This window comes from Phyllostomus hastatus, unplaced genomic scaffold (assembly GCF_019186645.2).
Source record: "Phyllostomus hastatus isolate PE091 unplaced genomic scaffold, TTU_PhHast_1.1 phas_contig_17, whole genome shotgun sequence".
Lineage (NCBI taxonomy): Eukaryota > Metazoa > Chordata > Mammalia > Chiroptera > Phyllostomidae > Phyllostomus > Phyllostomus hastatus.
The window spans coordinates 3,341,492-3,360,735 of NW_025333664.1; the positions used below are offsets into that span (position 1 = coordinate 3,341,492).

A 19,244-nucleotide genomic window follows, 5' to 3' on the forward strand; every position below is an offset into this window, starting at 1 on the left:
CCCTGCACCTGCCTGCGGCTCAGGTCCCCGGCGTCTCTTCCGGGTCCCCTCCTCCGCCTTCCTGCCCTGTCCCCCCACCTGCCCTGTCCCCAACCCGTACTTGTAAGCTCCTGTTGCTCCCTCCCCTTCACTCCCCCTCTTTGTCCATGTTCCCCCCACTAACTCACTGGGGACACTCTTGCAGGTCCCCCTCCACTGCCCCTCATCTATTCCTGTCCGGTCTCTCAGCGCCCCCTGCAGGTCCCCCTCCCACTTCCCTTTCCCTTCCACCCCCCCCCCCCGCCAGGTCTCTCAGCGCCCCCTACAGGTCCCCCTCCACTTCCATCCTCCTTGATCCCACCTCCCCGGTCCTCCAGCGCCCCTGCAGGTCCCTCTGCACTTCTGTCCTCCTTGATCCCACCTCCCCGGTCCTCCAGCGCCCCTGCAGGTCCCTCTGCACTTCTGTCCTCGTAGATCCCACCCCCCGGTCCTCCAGCGCCCCTGCAGGTCCCTTTTCACTTCTTATCCACCCATCCCACCCCCACTCCTCATAGGTCCCTCCCAGGGCACTTCTGCCCTGGCTCCGCCCCTTGAACGCCATCCCCATTTTCTACTCTGCGCCTGCGCACAGCGCCCCCTCCATCGATCTTCGTGCCGCCGGCAGGCAGTCCGAGGTTGAGCCCACCGGGACAGGGTGGGTCAGCACCAAGGCCACGCCTCCTGGGTAAGGGATCACCCCCGGGGGGCCAGACTCCGGCCCCCAGCGGAGCACGTGCTGCTAGTCCTGCTCCGCGTGGGCCGGTGAGAGCGGGAAAGGCTGACGGCGAGTTGTGGAGGGGCCAGGCCCGGGGAGGGGCTGGGAGTGGGGGTGCGGTTACCCCAATCCTGGAGTGGGCGCGCGTCCGTCTGGGGCGCACTCGGCCAGTGTGCACGGGCTCGAGACTAGTCCCCGCAGTCCGCATGGCTGAAACGGTGCGTGATCTGGGCTTGTGCAATGGTGGAGAGCTTGCACGGGCGCCCCCTTGCTGATCCTAGAAGGTGCTTCTGCGGACAGTCTGCTCAAGCCGCAGTCTGTGAGTTCTAGAATGTTCTGAACAAATGCCTGCGTTAGCCTAAATCCTGCTGAGGCTCAGCCACACCTGGGCCTGGGCCGAGTCAACTTAGTCCAGACCGCTATGAGAATTAAAGCCTTCCGAGGCCTAAGTCAGCCCCAAAGCCCGCTGGGGCCCCATCTCACTGCGCCCCGCCCAGACTGCTTACTCCTTTCTCATACAGGCCAAGTCAAAATGGCCGGAACCGAGGTCTTCAACACTCTCAAGCAATTCACCAAAATCAAAGAGGTGGTGCCAGTGAAAGCCCAGGAGGAGGGGGGTGGAGTGCGCAGGGCACTGGAGCCCCCAAGTCCTGGGGAGGTGGAGGCCGAGCGCACCCATGGGGCCCTGCTGACCAAGACCCCCGAAGGAGAGCCGGAGTTGGTGCTGGCCGCCACGGAGGACGGCGGGAGACACATCCTGACCCTGCAGCCGGTGCACCCCGCCTTCGACAGCGCCGGACTGCCGGAGGTCGGCTGGCTGACGCCGCAGTACCCGGAGGGGGTGCAGGTGACGGTGCAGCAGGCTGGCAGCGCGGTGCCGTCGCTGCTGTGGGTCCGGGAGGGGGCCCAGCAGAGCCTGCACCAGTGCGTGGCCATCACCACGCAGGACAAGGTGTACTCGCTGCAGGATATGCAAATGATGCAGCTGCACGTGCTGCAGGGCGGGGCGGTGGCCGCTGAAGACGGCGCGTGCGCAGAGAGCCCGCCCGAGAGCCCGGGATGGATGAAGGTACCACTGGGTTTAAAAAAGACGGACCCCTAACGTGGAATTGTAAAGAAGCAACGTTTTACGTTGCTCTTTGGGCAGGATTATGTATGGACAAGCAGTTTAGAATTAAATACAGTAAAATAATTCCCAGGAAAATCCTGAGGGACTACGTGGTTTTGGTTTGTTTTTTTTTTTTTTAAGAATTTAAGAAGTTTCACTAATTAGAATACTATCAGGCATGTTGTGTTTTTGGGTTTTGTTTTAAATAGTTTTGTTTTACCACCAAAAACTCTTGATGCTTAATAATTATATTTAAGAAGAGTTTGGTTGTGATGGACAGTCTTCTGTGCTACTTAATTTTCACGTTTCCATTGTGCGTTCCTCGGCACCATCGAGGCAAAGGGTATCACACTTGTTTGGATGCTTGTTTTTATTGATTAGCTTGGGAAAGGTCAGGAGGAAGACCCGCCGCCCGCCGAAGGAGGCGTCGAGAAGACGCCGAAGCAGTTCTTTCTGGTGGAAGCGAGGCCGGGAGAGGAGGGGAGAAACGAAATCATTCTGACAGTTTCGGACTTGAACGTGGAGCACACCGAGGACCAGCCCGCGCCTGTTCCACCGCTCGTTGGACGGGCCGGCTCTCCGAAACCTCAGCGAGAGACCAAGGGTAGGGAGCTCGTCCCGAGCGAGGGACTCGGCGTAAAGCGGGCGGCTGTGTTTCCTCGCGGGAGTGGGGCAGTCATTGATGCTGGACGTGGCTGACTTCTAGTGGCTTTCAGAATGTCAGGAAACGGAAGACATTTTACACTCATGTTCTGTAGTGTGCATCAGATCCAAGCATGTGGCATCTCGCACACAAATGTTTTAAACGTGTAGACAAAAAAGGGGCTCCTGCAAAGCACCGTGTACCTACATAGCGTGCTGGGCTCTGCTGGACTTAGTTTGTCCCCTGGGGCGGGGGTGGGGGTGGGGGAGAGGGGGCCAGAGCTGGTGCTTCATGGCCCAGGGGAAGGGCGTCCAGAAAGCAGCAGAGGCCCCTTCGGCGGTGAGGAAGTTCAGGTGAGGCTCAGAAAGAGGACCCAGAAACCACTCGGAGTGGGGATCGCCTGTCCAGGCAGCAGGAGGTGGTGGCCTCTGGGCGTGGCTTCCTAATGAGGCTGGACGGGGCTCGGACCAGACGAGGAAGGACCTCGGATCGATATTAAAACTGACATTGAATCTTGGAAGCCCATGGGATGCACTGGACCCTCAACCTTATCTGCTGGGCTTTTAAAGAATTTTCTTTCTTGTGTAAATTCAGAGTTCCCCCTCCACATCTCCATTTCCAGTTCATGTTTCAAAAGTCCTGTCTGGCCACACTCGGCTGCTTCCTCCCTCCTGCAGCAGGGGGCTGGGGCCGGGAAGTGGCTCGGTGTTGGAAGGCACATGGCCAGCACCGTCCACGGTCAAAGTCAGTCACTCAGGGCATTGCCTCTGGCTACAGTAGGTGTTTGCCTTCCCTCCTAATGTCGTGGTTTCTCGTGTATTTAAGATGAGATGATACCCCCCCCCCGCCCGAATTCCCAATCCCGTCTCGTTTCCAGGTGTTGAACACATTGTCGCGAGTTTGTGCAGCCATTACCCCGTCTAACCCCAGCCTACTTTCCTCACCCCCCAACGTGGAACGGGAGCGTCTAAAGGAAGATGTTCACGAGGCTGTCAACCCTGTCATCTCTGTCCCGCAGGGGTCCCCCAGACCTTCCACTGCGACTCCTGCCTGTTCACAACGCCCCGGATTTCCAGTCTGAATCGCCACGTGAAGACGCACAGCAACGAGAGGCCCCACACCTGCCACCTGTGCCTGAAAGCCTTCCGCACGGTCACGCTCCTGCGGAACCACATCAACACCCACACAGGTGAGCCCGAGACAGGGGCTCCCCCCTCGAAGGGCGCGTGGGGGGGGCTTTAAGAGTTCACGTGGAGCCCTGGCTGGCGTAGCTCAGTGGATTGAGCTCGGGCTGCAAACCAAAGCATCGCAGGTTCGATTCCCAGTCAGGGCACATGCCTGGGTTGCAGGCCATGGCTCCCAGCAACTGCACATTGATGTTTCTCTCTCTCTCTCTTTTTCCCTCGCTTCCCTCTCTAAAAATAAATAAATAAAATCCTTAAAAAAAAAAGAGTTCATGTGGGACAGTTCCCAGGCTAAATTTCGCGCTGTTGGAGACTTTTAGTCTCACCTTGTTTTCCTCCGTTTCCGTTAAGAACAACAGGGAACGTGCCACGAGCCTTTTCTCGCCTCCGGGGCGGGGGTGTGTGGTCTTAAGAACCCCCTCCTCACGGCGACAGCCTTAGGAGCCCACGCGTCCGTCAGAAGTGATGCCCTCCCGAGGAGAACCTGCGGGGGAACCTTGTCTGAACGGATCGACTCTGTGGTTTTGCAGGAACCCGGCCCTACAAGTGCGGTGACTGTGACATGGCCTTCGTCACCAGCGGAGAGCTCGTCCGGCACAGACGTTACAAACACACCCACGAGAAGCCGTTCAAATGCTCCCTGTGCAAGTACGCCAGCGTGGAAGTAAGTGTGCTCTTCGGCTTAAAGCTCCGTGGCGTCTTATTAAGGAGCCGCTGTAAAAAGTCATGTTAGGTTAAGCTAACAGGAGAACCGCTCGCCAAATGGGTTTTATTAAAGACATTACTCATACGAAATCCGCGCAGGAAATCATGCTCGTTCGATTTTCTAAATTGAAAATGGAAAATCGGATTTCTTCTGGCTTTGATGACCCGTGAGCGAAAGCAATATATAAAAGTGTGCAGATTACAAAGAAATTTGCTCGGGGGACTCGGGAAATCGAAGCGCTACTCGGCGGCTGACGTGGTGCTCGGCCCACAGACTCGGAATGGGTCGGCTGCCGCGGAGACCCCCAGGCCCAGTCTGACTCTGATGGTGTGCCGACACCTTTGTGCCAACACCTTTGTGCCAACCTCGGTGGCTCTCGGTCAGATACCAAGCGACCTGCTCGAAGGTTTCAACACAGCTTTGTCCCTGTTGTAGCAGAGTCCAGGGTTTTCACATTTCCCTTACGTGTGCCGGCCCTGTCAACGCCACCATGGTCTCTCTGCCTCTGGCAGGCGCAGGAGCTCTCTGAAGGAAATGATAGACACACAGTCGCTTCCACTGTCAGTTTTCTGCAGTTAATGGTCAAGGGCTCCTCTTGCAGGGTTAGGACGCTGCCCGGCCTGAGTCTGAGCCCAGGGGGAGGGGGTTGGGGAGGAGGTAACACGCTGGGTCAGGGAACTAAGTTAAAGGCCAGACTCGTGCTGGAACAGAGCAGTGATGCAACCGCATGTCAGAAACCAGGAAATTGCACCAGCGGGCTGAGGATTTGATTCCAGGATTTTTTTCCCTGCTATTGCTCTCCTTAGAAGTTCTTTCTCATTGGAGTTAAAGGTTACAGCTCTCGTTTAGAAACCCAAAATGAAAGTTTCAAGGGGCGAAGCCATCTGAGACAGCCGAGCCCAGGGCGGACGTGCACTTGGTGTCCTGCTGCGCTGGTTCTGGGCACAAACATCCGGGGCCCGCTGAGACCCTCCTCCGGGGTCCCAGGCTGCGGACTGGCGGGCCCAGGCACACGTGACCCCACGTTCCTCAGTTTCCAAGTCTCGCCGTGCCGGTCTGCTCTCAGCGGGGTAGCCTCAGCTCCCCGCACCCACACGCCTTTCCTTGCACAGGCACCAGCTGGAGTGTGTCGGGGTGCGTTGCCTACCACACCGGCCTCCAGGGCTCAGAGCTCCCCTCCCCGCTTCGCCCTCCCTTGCAAAGCCATCCAGAGAAGGCTGGCACAACAGCACTCATCCACTCTTTCATGCTGTAATTTTTTACATTTTTTTAAAACTATGTATTTTGGGTGAGAGGGGAAGGGAGGGAGAAGGAGGGAGAGAAGCATCGATGAGGGAGAGAAACCTCATTTGGTTGCCTCTCACACGCACCCCAAGCAGGGGCCGGCCCACAGCCCCGGACATGGGCTCCCCGACGGGGAACCAGACCTGTGTGCGACCTTCCGCTTTGCGGGCCAGCGCGCAAGCAACCGAGACTCGCCCGTCGGGCCTAAAATCCTTTTTGTTTCGCTTTCCAATATACGTGGAGACACCCACTCTCCATCTAAAAACCTTAATGGTTTGGTTTGGATCTGAGTCTCGCTTCGCTCTTGAGTGTTCCTTGGGCTGCCGTGTGCCTGTCGCATACTGGGGAGCCAGACCACGTGCAGCCGTCCTGAGATCACGGGCAGGGCCACGGGCACCCTCTCACCTCTGCCCCCCGCCCCCTGTTCTGCCGGAGGCGGAGGAGGCCTTCAGGGGTGGAATACGAGGGACGGTAACAGCACAGGCAGGCAAACGGCGATCAAATGGGGGGTGATATATGGTTTGCCTTTCCGCGAGTCTCCTGGGATACGCAATTAATGAAACTGGAATGGAGGTCCCTGTACTTAAAAGGTATTTGTTATAAGAAAGCACGGGTGTGTGGAGCTGAGAGGGGCCTCGGACAGGCGTCCGCCCAGCAGAGAGCTAGTGTCTTTAAGACTCTTGTCTGATTTACGCAAACGTAAGAACTCTGGCCTCTGCACCTGTGTGGCGCGGTCTGAATGTTGCAGCGCTGAGAGTGTGGGGGCATCGACACGGAAAGCAAATCCCGCGTGGCGCTGAGCAGCGGGGCCGCCCTTTTCCCTGGGTAACGCGACCTTGAACCTCAGGGTCTCTGGAAACCACTGCTGGTTATTTCCAAAGGGTTTTCAATCCACATCAAATGAAACAAACAAACAAAAAAAGTCATTCACCCAGAAAACAAAAAGTAATGCCTTCGCCGTGTGTCTCAGGGTGGGAAGCACGTTCTGGGGTTGAGATGTCGGTATCTCTGTCTGGCGCGGCTGGACGGGGCCTGAGAACGTCAGCTTTCTCGTGCAACAAAGACCTCCCCTGTGCTGCTAGGCGAGCAAGCTGAAGCGCCACATCCGCTCGCACACCGGGGAGCGCCCCTACCAGTGCCAGCTGTGCAGCTACGCCAGCAAGGACACCCACAAGCTGAAACGGCACATGAGGACGCACTCAGGTAACCGCGCCTCGCGCGGAGGGCTGTGTCCCGGAGGTAACGGCTCCTTCTCAGACGTGAGCTCGTGACCTTGCCTCCCCCGGGGGCTGGCTGGACGTTCCAGGGTCCGAGGGAGTGTCTTCGGGCCTTTTTGGGCGTGGGGGTTCTGCTCTGTCCCTGGGTGGGTATTTTGCCCCCAGGGGGCCCACGTAAGCTCTGTGTGGTCACCTCACCAACGGTGACGAGGAAGACACACCCTCGAGGGCGGGCCTCTGTGGGTTGCTCAGGCCTCAAACGCCGAGTCCTTCGTGCACCTGGGACGCGGCGGCCACGTGAGGCAAAGCGTGCTGGCCTCCTCAGGCCCTTTACGCTCTGCCGCAGAACGAGGGCATGTCCGTGTGCTCCCTGGTGTTTTGCACGGAGGGCAGGAGCTCGGCTGCCGTCTGGGAATTCTGTCCTCGTGGGGGGCGAAGGGAGCAGAAAGGGGTCAGAAGGCGCCCAGGGGACAAAAGACAAGCTCTGGGCACCAGGTGTCCTTTGGGGAGGACAGGGGCCTGCAGGGGCGGGGGAGCCCCTCTGCAGGGGGTCACCGTTGTCCCCCCCTCCCAGGGGAGAAGCCCTACGAATGCCACCTGTGCCATGCACGCTTCACCCAGAGAGGCACCATGAAAATACACATCGAGCAGAAACACAACAACAGCATCCCCAAGTACCAGTGTCCCCACTGCGCCGCCAGCATCTCGAGGAAGAGCGACCTGCGTGAGTGTCTGGGTTCATGAACTTCCTTCCGCAGGGAAACCTGGGGACCTCCCGGGCCTGGTTCTGGGAGGTGGGGCTTCAGGAACTAGTCTGGGAAGGGAGTTTTTTTTTTTTTCAGAGGTCCTGGGGTGCCACCTGGTGGCTGGCTTGCATCAGTGCCGTTTCATAGCATTTTGGCTGTCCCTGTGTGCTGGTGACATCTAGTGGCCAGGGGCCAGGGTTGCAACGCACAGGAGGGCCCACCAGAGACGGGACAGGCCAGCCCCACGTGCTAATAGTGCTGGGAGCCGGAAAGTCTGGGTGGGCTACGGGGGCAGGGGCAGATCTGCCTCACAGAAAATAACACACCCCCCGACGCCGATCCGCCGCGAGTGACGCTCTGTGCCCGTTTCAGGGGTGCACCTGTACAACCTGCACAGTTACAGAGCCACGGAGATGGGGTGCCGCTACTGCCCAGCTGTCTTCCACGAGCGCTACAGCCTCCTTCAGCACCAGAAGACGCACAGGAACGAGAAGAAGTTCAAGTGCAAGTACTGCAGCTACGCCTGCAAGCAGGTACTGGGTTTCGTGCCGGCCCGTCCGGGCAGGCGGGGAGTACAGAAGAACGGAGGACTGGCGTGGGCCATTCTCCCACGTTGAGAATATGGGGAAAAGTCAGGCTTAAAAAAAAAAACAAAGACTGTTAAGCCCTGACTGGTGTGGTGGGGCGTCTTCCCGCACAGTGAAAGGTCAACAGTTCAATTCCCGGTCGGGGCGCACGGCTGGGGTGCAGGCCGGTCCCCGGTCAGGGAGCGTACGGGTGGGTGTTTCTCTCCCTCTCCTTCCCCCTCTTTTCCCCTCCCTCTAAAAACAAGTAAACAAAATCCGTGTTAGAGAAGACCATGAAGCATAACCAGGAGGCGACCACGAGCCAGTACGTTCCAACAATGGCACTTGGGGCACGGTTCACAGACCCCTGGAGATCCTCACGGCCGGCCGGTCCGTGCCGTGAGATCGGACTGTGCTTGGTGGCTCACGAGTTCACGCCGGCGTGTTAGTCGCCCTCCGCCGCGCAGGCCTTGGCCCCGCTGGTGCCTAAGCTGCGGAGGTGCCTCCACGCGGAGCAGGGCAGCGACCTGTCACCCTGTGCTCTGCCCCTCCGGGTGCTGCGAGCAAAACCAAAGGGCAGCGTCACTTAATAACGTCCTCGGAGAAGCAGCGGGGGTTAACGTGGCTTAGCCTTGACCCTGAATACTCCCCGGTTGCATTTTCCGTGCTCTAAGCTGGGAGGTCGGTAGGAAACACCTCCGTCCTCCGGGGCGGGGCAGCGTCTGGAGACCTCGCCTGTGGGGCTGGTGCTGGGGGTGCCGGCTGCACTAGCCACTTTTTCGTGAACCACCGTGTTGACTGAAGAGGGCTGGCGGCGAACTCGGCTCACCGGGTGACTAGATACTTGTCCGTACCCGGCGCCTCCTCCCCGAAGACCCACGGAGGGAGCGCCTCCCCTCACAGACAGCGTGGGGGGCCAAGGACCTGACGCCGGCTTGGACGAGGAGGTCAGAGTTTTGGAAAACTGACTTCCGAAGATGGGAGTGACTTTAAGAAAGCGATTGTTATGCGCTCTAACGAAACAAGTCGGCCTTCAGAAGCTCCCCGTAACTCCAACTGGTGTTTTCCCAACGGCTAACCCGTTATTTTACAGAATCGGGCGGGGGTCAAGGATCTGATCAGAGTAGGAGATAGACCAACAGATTTTAATGTAACGAAGTACAAGTCTGTTGGGGCAGTTTCAGGTTCCACATTTTAGCCAGTTTTTAAGAACGTGTCACTTGCTGAGTTTGGGTGTAGTATCAGAGCAGCATGTCTGCAGTTACGTGAAAAGCTGCTAAGATTTTGCCCCCCTTTTCCGACTGCGTATCTGTGGGGTGGGTTCCCCGCACCTGTCTCAGCCACAGCTGCACACCTGGGCCCCCCGAAGGCAGACGCCCAGGTGAGAATCGGGCCGTCCTCACCGAGCAGGACTGCCAGGTCCAGACGTGAAAATAAGGATCGGCCAGAGAAGCAGCAGATGTTTGGGAGTATAAACATGTCCCAAATAGGGCCGCCCGGATTTTAGCTGGAAACCTTCTCTGTTAGGTTAGATAGTAATTTTTTTTTGTTTTTTAAAAATAGATAATACATGGGTTATATAAATATATGAACGTGTAGTTGGGTTATTGCGGTTTTTTAAAGAGTCCGTGGTAAGTCTTTTCCCATTTTAATGTCTCAGTTTTGATTTCTAGTATGGGCAGCATTCCGAGACACCACGTCCTAAACCAAAGCTGCCTGCAGTGGGAGTGATTTTTAGGAGCGAAAGGGGGTCCCAAGGCCAAGAGCAGCTGCCCCGGAGCGGGTGTCGCTTGGGTGTCCCACCCGGCGACCAAAGGGGGACTCGGGCACTGGGTGTCGGGGTGTGGGCTGTACTACACGGTGAAGGCTCCGGATGAAGGGAGAGAGAATGTGTCTGGGAGGCGTGGAACTCTGGGGTGTCCCGAGCCCAGGCCCAGATTTGTTCAGATGACCCGGGAGAACTCCCCCCTGGAGGTAGACGAGGCTTGGAGAGGAGGCGGGGGTCCCAGGGGGGCTCAAGTCTCCGGCGTTCAGGGAGCAGAGCACATGGGGGGGACCGTGAGGCTGGTTCACTGCTGGGTGCTCCGTGTGCTTTGGGCCCGGAGACCTGGGCTCCTGGGCCAGACCCTGACCCCAGTGGGGGCCCCAGAGGGCACGGTCCCGGAGGGGGGTGGGAGGCAGGGGGAGATGGGGAGAAGGACTGGCAGTCAGGTTACGGGTGTGTGCGTGGATTTCGTCTGAATGACCATAGCACGTCAAATAAAACAAACGCACTGTGTATTTCCACCTTTATGTATCTGTGTCCTGATTCCCCAGACCATTTACTCCTAGAAATCTTCGTTAAAAGTTCCGACGGTTTCTTGGCTGAGAACAACTGTTTTCACCGGGAGCTTTCCACCCAATGTAACAACGTGCCGCGGTTCCGTCGGGACGTGGAGGGAAAGCGTGTGCTGCTCGCACTCCCGCCCCCGAGGGCCCGCTGACCTGGGACGCGAACACCAGGTCCTTGAGTCTGCACGTTCTGGCTGCCGTGTGTAAACTCGGGTCGTCGCAGATGTCAACGATTCGTGACAGAGGGGGGCTGCAAATGCACGAGCATTTCGGCGGGAGAAGGACGGTCATTTTCCTGCCCCCAGTATGTTCCAGCCCATCCCCGCCCCCGGGCCCGTGGGCCCAGCGGGGACTAGTCGTGAGAACTTCGTAGCCGGATGGCAGGGACCAGCTGTGACTTGGTTTCGTAGCCCCCCCCTCGGGCTGCATTCCCGCCCTAACAGTGTGCCGTGTTGGGGACGTCTTCACTGTGGTCGTCCTTCACGGTGCACGCATCTTTGGGGAAGGAAAAAAAAAGGGGATACGATGAATAACGCCTGACACCAAGCTCTCGCTGCGAGGAGCTGAGCCCTTTATTTCCCCGCCCCCCCCCCGCAGGAGCGCCACCTGACGGTGCACACCCGAACCCACACTGGGCGAGAAGCCGTTCGCCTGTGTCTCCTGCAACCAGCGTTTCCGGCAGAAGCAGCTTCTGACCGTCCACGTCAAGAAGTACCACGACACGGAGTACATCCCGGCTGTGCACGCGTGTCCCAAGTGCGGCAGGGGCTTCTCCCGCTGGGTGAGCTCCCCCGAGGCGCCATCGGTCCCCCCAGAACATGCCTCTGTCTCCCAGGCGGGGTCCCACGCGGGGGCTTTCGACGCAGTTTTGGAACTGGCCAGGCCTTTGGAGAGTGGTTGTCAGTCACAAGCCTCTCGAAAATCTTCTAAAAGTGTGGTCTCTCCTTCTGTGAAAAAAAAAAAAGCACAGTTCCTGCAAACGAAACCTTGCACGTAGTTTTAGGGAGTTCTCGGGCTTCCCCAAATCTGCAAAGAATCCCTGGTTTTAGATCAGCATTTAAAGATTGTTCCTGTGCATTAGACTTAGGCTGCTTCACAGATGGAAGGCAGGTTTCAGTGTTGAGTAGGTGGTCTTGGTCTGGGGCGGTGGGCGCCGTGCTGAGAAAAGCGTCCCCCCTCCCACGGGTTCTTTCCGGGTGTTGGGTTAGTGTGCCGCCACCGCAGGCCGAGTGACCTCCGAACCGAGTGGCTCAAAACACCAAACGTTTACTGTCTCCCGTTTCTGTGGGTCGTGCTTGGCTGGGCGGGTCTGGCTGGAATCTGTGGACGCTTAAACCCACCGCGGCCTTGCCCTGGCTGGGCAGCTTGGGGGGTGGGCTAGAGCGTGGCCCCCGACAGGCCAAGGCTGTGGGTTTGATCTCCTGTCAGAGCACATACAGGACACAAACCATGAATGCATCGCTAAGTGGGACAACACATGGATGCTTCTCTCTCCAAAATCAATAAATTAAAAAACCAGCACAAGGGATTAGCTAGACCCTTAGGCAGTGGGGGGCTCCGGTCTCACTGGATAAAAGCTTTGAGTTATCTGAAGCTGACTGTTTTTATGGGGGAAAGCTTTATTTTTTTCTCTCTGAAAAGGTAGGGTAGTTGCGTTTTTTAGGGGGCAGCACAGCGGGATAATTCTGGAGCGTTCATGCAGTTAGTTCAAAACGTGCCAAATAAAAGCAAGACCAGGCGCGCTCGTGCCGAGGTCAAGTTCAGCAGAGCTGCCCTCTGGCGGGAGAAACAAGAGAGCAGAGGCGAGGAGGCTGTGGCTGCAGCGTCCTCAGCGGTAAAATCACACGTTTCGAAGTGTTTCCGTTCGTTGGAGAAGGCATGTTTGGATGTACATCAGGAATACACGAAGAACTCTGACACTTCAGTAACAAAAAGACATGTTAAAAAGAGGGAAGTGATCTAACTAGACACTTCGCCAAAGAAGATACACGAATGGCCAAGAAGCTCCAGAGAGTTGCTGTGGCGTCATTGGTTACTAGGGAAACGCAGACCAAACTCGCGGCGAAGACGCCCTGAACCTGAGCCGCTTGGGTAGCTGCCCTTGGAGAAGGCAGGAGACTCGGGGTCCCAGACGTTGCTGCTGGGGCTTGAAAGTGGAGAAGGCTCCTCGGAAGACAACCTGGAAGTTTCTCAAAGAGTGGAGCGTAAAGTTACCATATGATCTAGCAGTTCTTCGTTCTTTTTCCAAGTGCCGAAGACGTCATAGACATCCATGGGCAGGTGCCTGAGATGAAACTACAGAAGCCCGGACCTGCCGCATTCGCACGGCGCCTGTCGCGTCCCTGCGGTGCCAGCCGTGACCCCTCGCTCGCTGCGTGTGGGCCTTGGACCTCTGCACCCAGCCCGCAGGCTCCCGGGGCTGCTTTCTTTACCCTTCCTTTGTTTTTAAATTTAATTTAAACAATTTTTTCAATCACAGTTGACGTGCATTTTAGTTTGTATTCGTTTCTGGTGCACAGCGTGGTGGTTAGACAACCGTAGACGTGTCACAGGGGTCCCCCGACACTCCCAGTCCCCACCCCGCACCACACACAGTCGTCACAGCGTTACTGACGGTGTTCCCTGCCCTGGACTTGATGTCCCCTCGGACCCAGCAGTTCTCGTTCCCCAAAGAACTGGAGACGTGGCCACGCAAAAACTTGTGCACGAATACCCACAGCAGCGTTATGTGCGGCAGCCGCAGGGGGAGCAGACCCGTAGGACGGAACCGAGGGCCCCGAAACAGATCCCCGTAGATGTTAGAGCCTCTGACCTCTGACACAACGGGGCGAAGACGGTCTTGTCACCGATGGGTGCGGGAGTGCTGGGACATCTGCACACCAGAAAATATAACTCCGCACACGGACCTGACACCCTTCCAAAACAGTAACTCAAGATGGCCCATGGGTCGTAGATCGAAACACAAAACACAAAACTGTAAAATTCCTGGAAGATAACCTAGGAAATACCCAGATGACCTTGAGTGTAGTGGTAACTTCTCAGCTACAATGCCAAAGCACAATGTGAGAGAGAGAGAGGAAGAAAGAAAGAAGGAAAGGAAGGAAGGAAGGAAAGAAAAGAGAAAAGGAAGAAGAAAGAAAAGGAAGGAAGGAAGAAAGGAAAGAAAGAAAAAGAGAAGGAAAGAGAGGGAGAGAAAGAGAAAGAAAGAAAAGAAAGAAAGGAAAAGACAGGAAAGAAAAGAAAGGGAGAGAGGGAAAGAAAAGAAAGATGAAAGGAAAGAAAAAAGGAAAGGAAAGGAAAGGAAAGGAAGGAAGGAATTGATAAGCTGGGCTTCATTAAAATTAGGGACTTCTGTTCTGTGAGTGACAGCGTCACCCCGGAGAAGGAGAAGGAGAGGACACAGACTGGGAGAAAATACATGCAAGAGTCACATCCGGTGAAGGACTGTCGTCTGAAGTGTGCGAGGAGGTTTTGAAAGTCAGCAATAAGGAAACACAACCCGATGGAAAGAGAGGCGGAGGGCTGTAGCAGGCCCCTCACCGAAGACGACACACGGACGGCACAAGGCGAGTGAGCAGATGCTGACCTCCCATGTCGTCGGGGAAACGAGAAGCAAAGCGAGGAGATGCCGCCACCCACCGATCAGAAGAGCTAAAATCCGGAACGCTGACCTCGCCGGACGCTGGCGCGGGTGGGGGGCAGCCAGAACCCCCTGCGGGTGGGCACGCTTGCGGCAGTTTCTTCCAGAACTAACCCTCCTCTTGCCATGGGTCCGGCCGTCCTGTTCCCTGGCGTTCGCCCAAAGGAGCGGAAGGCTTATTATGTCCACAGGCAAACCTGCCGGTGGGTGTTTGCACCAGGTTTGTCCCCGATTGCCAGAACCCGGGGGCCAGCTGGGCGCCCTGCCGCAGGGGCGGGGCGAGCAAGCGTGTCTGCGCCCGGGCGACGGCGTACTACCGGGCCCTGAAGAGGAGAGAGCGTCAGGCCACGACGAGACTGGAGGGACCTTCGAGGCGCATTACTGAGTGGGAGAAGCAGTTTTTGCGGCGTTCGGCGCCGTGGGACCCCAACGGCGTGACATTCTGGAAGAGACTCAGCTGTGGAGACGGGGACAGCCCCCCAGAGGCCGCCAGGGGCTGCAGGGCGGGAGGGGGGAGTAGGGGGGACACGAGGATGGTTGGAGTGGTGACACCGCTCTGTGGGACACCGTACGATGGTGGACACGTGTCATCACACGTCTGTCCAGACCCAGAATGCCCACCACCAGGAGTGAACGCTAATGCAGACCACGGACTTGGAGCGGCGGCGTGTCCCCATAGGTTCGTCAGTTGTGACAGAGGCAGGGGCGATGCCCGTGGGTGGGGGGCGTGCAAACGTGGGGTGGGAGGGGCACATGAGAATCTCTGCTTCCCTCTCAGTTTCGCGATAAACCTGAAACTGCTCTAAGAATTCAAGTCTTCGGGAATAAACAACCGAAAGCCTATCCGAATACTTGAGTCCCATTTAATTATTTAAAGTCAACTGGCACAGACTTGGGTCTTGAGCATGTGATAGTCAGGGTCGGTGTGTGTCGAACCGGCCCCCCCCCCCGCCCCCTGCCCCGTGCGGACCCTGCTCTGGGTCGGGAGCTGGGGTCCTGGGCGCCTGAGCAGCATTTCCGAGACACCCACATTTGTCCTGGCCCGCCCGCCCCTGCCGGCCCTCGCTGGCCTGGAGGTCTGCCCCCCTTGCGTTTCAGAGGCCGGGCGAGTTTTCATTGGATCTGCTTGTTCTTGCAAAACCGACACCAGTCCTCCTAAACCGTGAACTTGGTGGTGAAGTTGCATGGAGGGCGCGGGTAGGTAAATATGTCGGCGCTTCTCCGGGGACGGAGCGGTGGCCCGTACGTCCTCCAAGGAGTGCTTGACCCCAGGAGGCTCCATTTGTCCGCCGTCCTCCTGTAGGCCCGGGGCGGCGGGCGTTTTCCTGAGAAAGGCCAGATGGGGAGTACTTGCAGCGTCTCAGACCAGACCGACCGTCTCTGTCCCGACCGCTGGCGCCGGAGGCTGTGGCGCAAACACGGCCGTGGCCGGACGTCCATAATTGCAGGGACCTGGCTCGTTCCGACCGCTTGCTTTACGGACGCCGTGGGCGGGCCGCACCGGACCCTCCACGCCAGCGCGCCAGCCCTGTGCGCGAGCATCCCGTGGAGTTTCAAAAACCCACGACGTTCCCCCTTACGTGCAAGTCCCCCTGCCTCCCACCCACGAGGCTGCAGGGCCCGTACTGAAGCCGACATGGAACTTAGGTGAGATGTTTTGCAGGGTCAGCAGCTTGAGTGACGTGTCACGAGGGTCCTCTGTTAGCATACGGGCTCTTCCACTGGCGGAAATGCCCCAGCTTACTTCGGACCCTAAGTGTCCGCGTACAAGGAGACGGCCCCGGTAGCTCCCACTGGGAAAGCGGTGGCCTCCCGTTTCCGTCTGAGGGTTGTGCGCGGTTTTCCTGACCCCTGTAGCAGGTCCGGGCGGAGGCTGGCGGGGCAGCCGTGTCTCTGTGGTAGTTCACCGATTTTCATAAAATTGACCGGCACCTTGAGTTTCCGGTGTAATATCGAACCTCACTTTGGAGAGGAGAGCCGTTCCAGAACAGTATGTCTTGTCTCCTCATTGGCCTCCACGAGAAAGAAACACCTAAGGTGAGCTAGCTTGCTTCCAGACCCAACCACGAGGGGAAGGGCCACCTTGAACAGCGTGTCTTTTCTCGTGCAAGACTGTAGGAGGTGCACGTCACTCATCTTCCGAAGCGCGTCTTTGACCGCGTGCTTTTCGGTGGTGCCCCCTCGGTGATGCCGCCCCCTGCGGGCCCCGTGCCGTTTCCCCACAGACCAACCTGCGGAGACACGCCGAGAAGTGTGCGGCGGGAGAGGACCCGGCGTTCCCCTCGGGGACGGGAAGAAGGATGAGGATGAGGAAGCCGGCCGGCCCGCAAGACGCAGCGAAGGAAGACGGTACCTCCTTTTAATCGAATCGGGTTCCAACTTGACCGTGACTTTCTCCCATACATGCCCCTGGGTGCTGAGCGTTGACCTGTGGGGAGGGCACCCTGTGCCGGCCCAGCTCTGTCGCGGCTGCCTGCCTCTTTGGGCGGGTCTTGAACTTCCTTTGGCCCCCTGGGGTTACAGGTGACGCCGGCCTGGTCACCAACCCACCTCTCGGGGCCGCAGGGAGGGTGCAGCAGGAAAGTGACTGGGGAGCCCCAGAGGTGGACCCCCCCCACCACATGTGTTCCCGGGGGGGGGGGCGTTTTCATGAGGCCCAAGGACAGACGCATGTGCCCACTGCTCCCCCGCCCCCGGAGCTCCCCTCCGCCGAGCTGGGGGGTTGCCGGGTGCTGTGCTCGTGTGCTGGACACGCCGCAGCAGGCAGCCACAAACGGGGGGGCCTCCCAGTCTGGAGGCCAGACGTCCTGGGCACGAGCAGGGCCGCGCTCCCTCGGGGGCTCCAGGGCGGAGCCTTCCCACCTCTCCCAGCTTCGAGTGGCCCCAGGCGTCCGTGGCTTGTGGCCACATCACCGAGGTCTCAGTCTCCATCCTCGCACGTCCTCTCCTCCCTGTCTCTTGTGAAGACACTTGTCACTGGGTTTAGGGTCTGCCCCGAACATTCAGGGGATCGCATCTGGAGGCCCTTAATTACATTTTCAAAGACCCTCACTTCAAATAAGGTCACGCTCACAGGGTCGGGCTTCAGGATGTGGACACGGCCTTTTGGGGGGCCAATAGCCCAGCCCAGCCCACCACAGGTACACTCGCTTGCTGGTGATGACACACCAGGTGAAACCCAACGCCCAGCCCCAAGCCAGGTCCCTGGCCCCCGAGCTCCAAGGGGGACAGACCTGAAAACGTCTCTGTACGTGCGTGACTTCCCGGCTAACGGGGCACCTGAAGGCCCCCTCTGGACACCTCTGTGCAGGGCTTTAAAAAAAAAAAAAAATGCACAGCAGAGACTGACCCACCCCAGGAGTCTGCAGAGCGAAGGCAGAAAGCACAGTTGAGACCGGAGTGCCCGTCCAATCCCAGGGGAAGCTTGTCTCCGCAGGCACCTGCTGCCGGGTTAACCTCGCCCGCTGGGTTCCAAAACCTCCTGGCACCGATTCTTGGCTTTATTTTACATGTGCCAACCCTGTGCCTGCCTTCCCCCCAGAAGCCGCTGCCGAGGGAGCCTCTGCTGTGTCGGAAGACCAGTACCCGGGAGAGGAGGCTCCTGCCGCCTACGGAGAAGCTGCCGCAGCCGCCGGGATCGAGGACCTGAGTGGGGACATGACCTGCGAGATGATCCTCAACATGCTGTCCCAGTGAGGGGGCGGGCGTCCCGCCGCCGCCACCGCCCGGCCTGCTCCGGGCACACGTGAGGGACGTTCGGCGCCTTTGAAGCCGTGAAGTTCATGGTCACGGCACGGGTTTTCCAAAGCTCGAGGCAGAGCCCGGAATTGTTCGCCTGTTCTTGACTGGGCACCCCTCCCCCACACACACACACAAACATGGCAGATATTTATAAAAGGCCCCCACCTTGACTTGGAGGTTCAAACCTCAAACCCATGAATTGGATCGCTCGACATTGGCAAAAGTGGCCCACAATGAATGAGCAGTGATTTTTGGACGAAACGCCTCTCCGTCGGAGCGCAGACTAGTGAGTGCTTCAGCCCACCGTCCAAACCGGGAAATTTTATGTCGAATTTTAACACGCCCGTGATGTTTCTCATAGGACAATTTTAACCATAAAGTACTAACTTTATATCCTTTGTATACAAATGAATTTTTCCGTGAAATTGAAAGCCCGTTACAATACTTTTAATTTGTTTCAAATTCAATGCAAAAGACCTTAATATTGTACCAAAGAAAACCGAGTAGAAAATGGAAAACTCTAAATCAGACTGGAAGATAACGCTTACCCTCTTTTCCCTTGCTTGGAGCACGTTTACATTTTTGTGCTCTGCCTTAATTATGTGCTTAGGTAGGGGATCCCCCCTGGCTCCATCCCATTATGGCTTATCCGCATTTCAATTCATCACCCTTTTTTGCTAAAACTACTTTTTTTATGTTTTTAAAATAATTGGCCGAGAAAAAAACAAAAATCGGATAATGAAAACGTGTACTTGAATTTGTGCTTTTTTTATGACACCTTCTACCCTGGGAGGATTTCCGTTTCACCGACTACGGAGACTCGCCCCGCCGCGGAGCAGGATGGGAAATCCTCCAGCCCTTACAGTGAACCAGTCCCTGCCTTTGTAACGAGTCACGTTTTTCTTCTTCGCTTGGCCCTTGCTTTCGCTATGTGTTTTTCCTCCCCATATTTTAAGATCAATGATAGGTCCTAAATTCAAATTTTTTTTCAGCTTAGTTGAGGTATACTTGACACATAAAAGGGTAAGGTACTCAAGAGTACACCGTGGTGGTTTGATAACGCACCTACATTGTGAAAGAATCTCGCCCATCTAGTTCATGCCATTCCAATTCTTAAAACGCTGGTCTCTTGTGAAATACATCCCCGGCCCAGAAGCCCCGTGTAAGGTGAACACGTGAAATCAATTTCTTGGGAGGAAGGGCACCATATTCTTTGCAGGACACCAAGTGATTGAGTTTACATAGTGAGACTTCAACTCCCTGGTCTCTCGTCTGCTATCAGTGTAACTATTTGAACTTTTGTAACGGTTTCTTATTTTTTTGTTGTTTGAAGATGTTTTGCAAA

The 19,244-nt window shown here is 57.1% G+C and overlaps 1 protein-coding gene across 1 annotated transcript; it reads left to right on the plus strand.

The window, feature by feature from the left end:
* The first annotated feature begins 1,265 nt into the window (after positions 1–1,265).
* CTCFL (CCCTC-binding factor like) lies at positions 1,266–18,037 on the plus strand. Its single transcript, XM_045833139.1, is given in 11 exon segments — positions 1,266–1,802; positions 2,238–2,445; positions 3,503–3,673; positions 4,199–4,332; positions 6,741–6,861; positions 7,450–7,599; positions 7,994–8,154; positions 11,116–11,151; positions 11,153–11,299; positions 16,384–16,507; positions 17,700–18,037. Coding segments are annotated over 11 exon segments (1,944 nt in total). The 3' UTR covers positions 17,855–18,037.
* The last annotated feature ends 1,207 nt before the right edge of the window (positions 18,038–19,244 follow it).